General features: G+C 48.4%; 1 protein-coding gene across 2 annotated transcripts in view; it reads left to right on the top strand.

The window, feature by feature from the left end:
- The first annotated feature begins 926 nt into the window (after positions 1 to 926).
- ADRA1A (adrenoceptor alpha 1A) overlaps positions 927 to 6,000 on the top strand; it is a 126,131-nt gene continuing 121,057 nt past the window's right edge. Inside the window, exons 1-2 of one of the 2 annotated variants that reach the window (XM_023736720.1) lie at positions 933 to 2,242; positions 4,884 to 4,891. In XM_023736720.1, the coding sequence (XP_023592488.1) occupies positions 1,360 to 2,242; positions 4,884 to 4,891 (891 nt within the window). In that variant the 5' untranslated portion in view covers positions 933 to 1,359. Of the gene's footprint in view, positions 2,243 to 4,883; positions 4,892 to 6,000 lie in introns of those variants that run through there. The other variant, XM_004382172.1, reaches the window with a different exon arrangement.

Genomic DNA, 6,000 nt, shown 5'->3' with positions numbered 1-6,000 from the left:
CCTGTGGGGGCTGCTGACCCTGTGGCTTGGAAAGGAGTCCTGGGCCAACCTGGGGTCGCGTTCAGCCCTGGAGACCTGCCAGACTTTGCTTGGGACCTGGCTCTAAGGCCCGCTTGGCTTGTCCACAGACTGGCGCGCTTCGCAGAGCCTAAGTGTAAATTTCTCGGGCGTGAGCGTGCGCAAGGCACTGTCCCTGCGGTCCCCGGGTCGCAGCGGTTTCTTCTCCCAGGCCGCCCCCTCCAGGTGACAGGGATGCAACCTGTCCAAAGGGTAACCCGATAGATCCTCCAGATTCCTCCGGCTCTGCGTGACACACATGCCAGCCGCGTCCCACAGCGGGGGCTTCGGCGGTTTTAATTTCGCGGTACTGGAGCTCGGAATCAGGCAGCAGAGCGCAGCAGCTGTAGGGGTATCTGTTTCGTTCGGATCTAGAACCCGGCCAGAGGAAGCTCCGCGGAGCGTGCGAAGGCAGGTTCCCAGTCTCTAGGGCGCGGGAGGGGGAAGGGTTCGACGCTCCTTCTCCCAGGTCTCCTCCACAGGAGCCGGGCGAAGCCGCTCCCCACCGCAGAGTCCGCCGGACTCCCAGCCTGGGTCCGACCGCCCGTCGAGCTGGGCAAGGCCACCCTCAGGGCGCCTGGCTCACAGGAGCCTTTCACTTTGGGCTGTTTCAGGAGGAAGAGGGCAAACGACGCTCAGCAGCCGCCTCGATCTTGGCAAACATTTCACAGCCACGAGCCTCAGTCCGTTCGCCTAAAATCTGGATCTAGCACGAGCCCATTCCTCATCCTCTTCAGTGGCAGGGCAGCCAGACTATCGGTGAATGTGGGCGGGGAGCAGCGCCCAGATGCCAAAAGTCCCGGTCTTTGAACTTCGACGGCAGACCCGGCCTTGCCTCTGGTTTGGGGGGAGACTGGCGCTGGATTTTTGAATTCCAAACTGTGCACAGAATGCTGAATGTTCTCCCCACTGGGACGGATCAGACAGTGCAGAAAAGCCGACTCCTGTAATTCTCTGATTGCGTATTTACAACGCGTTTCCTTGAGCTTTGCGCCAAACCTCGGGTAGGAAGGGAGTTGGGACCCTGGCCCAGCGCAGCTGGTGCGGAGGGTCCGCGGGCAAACCCGCCCGTCCCTGGCCATGTCATCTTTAATGCCTTGCCCTTTTACCTTGCCTTCTGAGGGTTTCCAGGGCTGCCTGGGGTTGCCTCCCACCCGCGCTTTCTCTCTCACCCCCAGCCAAACCCAGCGGACAGGACTCCCCAGTGCCGAGATCTTTTGACTCTGCTCTCTCGCTCTGGCCTCCGCCCCAGCCCGGGGGTGGCCTTCAAGAGCCGGACCTGGTCTGGCACTGCCTGGGACCATGGTGTTTCTCTCCGGAAATGCCTCCGACAGCTCCAACTGCACTCACCCGCCCGCACCGGTGAACATTTCCAAGGCCATCCTGCTTGGGGTGATCTTAGCGGGCCTCATCATTTTCGGGGTGCTGGGAAACATCCTAGTGATCCTCTCCGTGGCCTGCCACCGGCATCTGCACTCGGTCACTCACTACTACATCGTCAACCTAGCCGTGGCCGACCTTCTGCTCACTTCCACGGTGCTGCCCTTCTCTGCGATCTTCGAGATCCTGGGCTACTGGGCCTTTGGCAGGGTCTTTTGCAATATCTGGGCGGCTGTGGACGTCCTGTGCTGCACTGCGTCCATCATGGGACTCTGCATCATCTCCATTGACCGCTACATTGGCGTGAGCTACCCGCTGCGATACCCCACCATCGTGACCCAGAGGAGGGGTGTCATGGCTCTGCTCTGCGTCTGGGCGTTCTCCCTGGTCATCTCCATAGGGCCTTTGTTCGGCTGGAGGCAGCCAGCCCCCGAAGACGAGACCATATGCCAGATCACGGAAGAGCCAGGCTACGTGTTGTTCTCGGCTCTGGGCTCCTTCTACGTCCCGCTGGCCATTATCCTGGTCATGTACTGCCGAGTCTACGTGGTGGCCAAGAGGGAGAGTCGAGGCCTCAAGTCTGGCCTCAAGACTGACAAGTCAGACTCCGAGCAGGTGACTCTCCGCATCCATCGGAAAAATGCCCCCACAGGGAGCAGAGGAGCATCCAGCGCCAAGAATAAGACGCACTTCTCGGTGAGGCTCCTCAAGTTTTCCCGGGAGAAGAAGGCGGCCAAAACGCTGGGCATCGTGGTCGGCTGCTTCGTCCTCTGCTGGCTGCCTTTTTTCTTAGTGATGCCAATTGGTAAGTCTTTGCAACACCTCATCTTCGTTCTTAGGGTCTTCATCCTCTTCCCCTTCTGCTACCCCAGATCACAGACAGGGGTAGAAGACGAAGGATCTGCATTTCAAACAGCAGAGCTTACCAGGGCAGTTTGGAAAGGCTCCCTTGTAAAAACGTGGATTTGAATTCTCTCATTTATATTGTCCTAGGGCACTTTTTCGAATACTGTAAAGTGGCTTCCAGCTGATGCAGATTAATTGGTCTCCTCAATAAGAATGTCGACTTTTCTTAATGCCTTCAGCGTTGTGTTGAATTTAAATACATCTGCCCTCTTTCAAAGGAGCCCTGGTGGCGCAGTGGTTAAGCGCTCGGCTGCCAACCGAAAGGGTGGTGGTTCTATCCCACCCAGGGCTCCTCAGGAGAAAGATGTGGCAGTCTGCTTCCTAAAAGATTTACAGCCTTGGCAACTCCATGGGGCAGTTCTACCCTGCCCTATAGGGTTGCTATGAGTCGGAATTGACTGGATAGCAATGGTTTGGTTTGGTTTTCAAGTCTTTCACCGTGCACTTAGGCAGGGACTGTGGGATGACACTTTAACCTCTGCTATGAATTGGAAATTCTCTTGACCTGAAAATAATCAGCATGCTTATTCTGGACAAACGTGTAACATTAGATTAGATTATCTGGTAAGCGTTAGGTATGATCTGCTTATCCTGTATATCAAGATATTAATTTTATTTTCTGGATTCAATTGGAAGAAAGTATGGTGAGCCACTAACAGGGAAAAATAATAATTTTATGTCCAAACCGATTTAAGCCTTAAAGAAATCATCATATTTCCAATAAGTAGATACTTATTCCTTTATTTGAATAGTAAGTATTCAAAGAAACACTACTCTTACCCAGAATCATTCAGAAAGTTGCAGATGCCACCGTTTGAAAATAATACAATAATGTTACAAATCCAATTTTTACATATGCTAAATTAGCATTGTCAAAGCTAATTAGCTCATTAGGAGTATCAGCAAACCCATCCACTTGGAATAGTCATCTACCTCTGAAAGACTTCAATGAGTCCTAAAATGGATGTTTGCTATTTTTAGTTTGTGAGCTCAAATATAGACCCACACATTGGTTATCCACTAACTACAGGAAGCAAAAGGTAACGATAAAAATGAATAAAAGTCGGTTTCCAATGCCTTAGAGCCAAAGTAAAATGACCTGTAGTTAAACTATTTTAATTTGCAGCTCTGTACAATAATAGCAGCTATTATTTTTTGAGTGTTAACTATGTTCCACACGTTTTACCAGGCACTTTGTTTCATTAGTCCTCTCAACAACTCGGTGAGGTAAGTGTCAGCAACCTGAAATCACAAGTGGAAAGAAGGCATTCTTCAGGCTCTAGAGCTGCACTGTCTGATATCATAGCCACTAGCCACATGTGGCTATTTAAATGCAAAGTAAAGTTAATTAAAATTAAATAAAATTTATATTCAGTTCTTCAATCCACTAGCCACCTTTCAAATGCTTACTAGCCATGCGTGGCTAGTGGCTACTCTTTTACACCACAGAGACAGAGAACATTTCCATCATTGCACACATTTCTATTCAGCAGTGCTGCTTGGGAGGTCTTTCTCAGTCCACTAGCTGGGCTTCCATTGTGCCTGCTCTTTATTGCTTACCCTGCTCCTGGAATTATAGCACAGCCTTGAATTTATTTGAATAACATTCTTTCCCTGGGCCACTGCCTCTTTATCCACCTCCCTGCATCCCATCCTTTACTCTCTCCTGAAGTTTGTATGTTTATTCATTCATCCACTCACTAAACAAGTCTGTGAAGGGTTAGAAAACTGGATCAGATTAGGGGACATACAGAGTCAGATGGTGGATGGTCTAGGTGATGATAGGTGACTTGGCAGCCTGGGACTCTGGTGGTGACTGAGCTAAACAGGGATATGAGGACTAATGGGTTGGGTCCTGATGTCCTCTAGAGGAAGGTGGACTCTTGTTTCTAGTTATAGCCTCCCTCTTGGAACTGGTCTCTCAGGGAGTTAGTAATGTTGGGGTGAGGATTTAATGGTGAAAGGGAGTTGTGGTAAAACAGCATTTGGAATCAGTGGGGTTTCCTTTAAATCTTAATTAGGGTGGGCCAACAAGATGGAAATGGAAAACATGTAGTTAACAGTGTCCTACTAGGCAGTTCCGTAGGGCGAAAGATCCCTAAACCCACCCATCTGTGATCCACAGGTTCCTCTTGACACCAAATGAGTCACAGACCATTTCTTCCAGCATTTATTGACTGGGTAGTAAGTACCCGGCACTGTGTTAGACAGTGAGAATAAAAAGATGAAAAGATACACTCCCTGTCCTCAGTGACCTCACAATCTAGTTAAGGAGAGAAATTGTGAACAATTATTGTAAGTTTATAAGATTAGTCCTCAAAGTGGTATTATAAGGTGCTGAAGAATATAACGATTATGTCTGGCACTCACTGTGGAATCTTCCAAAGGCACCAACATTGCGCAGGAGTTTAAGGGAGGCAACATTACTTCTGTTGGGCCATCAGTGGGATGTTACTTATTTTTATTAACTATTTTATGTACATTTTTTCATGCAGAAGGGAAACAGAAGATAAATATGCCATTATATTAGCTTCCACAAGGGACATGAGCTCTTAAGCATGACAAGTACTCTCTCGGGAGGAAGAGGTTATCAGTCTGCTCTAGACTGCTGGAGAGCAGTGGGATTAGGAGCTGAAAGCAGGGGTCAAGATGAGTGTGGTATACAGAACTGAGAGGTGAAGCACCATGTGCAGTAGCAACCCACCAGACTTACCAGGGAAGTACCACTCAATTTTAACACTGCACATCCCTCCTGTATTTTGTGAGAAGACTTTGCCTCCTTACTGCCCCCATGCTTCTCTCCTCCTTACCAAAGGTGGGCTTGTTGCTGATTGAATAGTGTGATGGCAGGTAGGATCTGGCTTGCCTGCTCCCAAGTCTAAATCTTGCTAGCCTTGTTTCTTTTTGCATCGTAAATGTTTGATTAAAATTCAGAACCCCTTGGGGAGGGTTGGTATCACATTTAAGGTTGTTAATCAGTCATTTATACCATAGAGTGAATGTTTTTCAAAACAGGTTTTGATTGTGGAGATGAACAGACAGAATACAAAGGCATTAGCCTTCAACATATGAAACAAGATAAAATGTCTCTCCAGGGCCTGATGTGTGCATTGTCTTTGCCTATTTCATCCTTTTGTCTATAACTCACTAGTCCCAGAGACAGTGAGTTGGAGAGGAAAAAAGCAGGTTGACCTGAGATTCAAACCTAGGCTGTCTTTTTCATAGAACGGGGGACACTATACATGTCAGCTGGCCAGCATAGTGCTTATCACAGTGCCTGACACACAGGCTAGATGGCAATAAATGTTAACTTTATCAGAATTCATATGACTAACAGAACATTACTAACGAACGTCAGCATAAGGATGTTTTTATGAAGGGTAAATACACTTGGAGATCTGAGGAAGAGAGACCATCAGAAAAAAGAGATGAAGGGATACAACACTGATTGAACATGTATATTCTACACCCATTATCTTATTTGAGTACAAAATTTGGCATAATCATTGGACCTAAGGCATTGCTATTATCTCTAAATCAAAGGATGCAGCGGTGGGCTGAGATGGGGCTCATGTGGACATAGCATATTTGAGAATTATGTGAGAAAAGGACAAGAGACAGCACAGTGGTGGGGAGCGAGAATGCATTCTAAGTGGG

This window comes from Trichechus manatus, unplaced genomic scaffold (assembly GCF_000243295.1).
Source record: "Trichechus manatus latirostris isolate Lorelei unplaced genomic scaffold, TriManLat1.0 scaffold00091, whole genome shotgun sequence".
Taxonomy (NCBI): domain Eukaryota; kingdom Metazoa; phylum Chordata; class Mammalia; order Sirenia; family Trichechidae; genus Trichechus; species Trichechus manatus.
The sequence above is the reverse complement of the archived record's forward strand: the minus strand, read 5'-3'. Positions and strand labels throughout refer to the sequence as shown.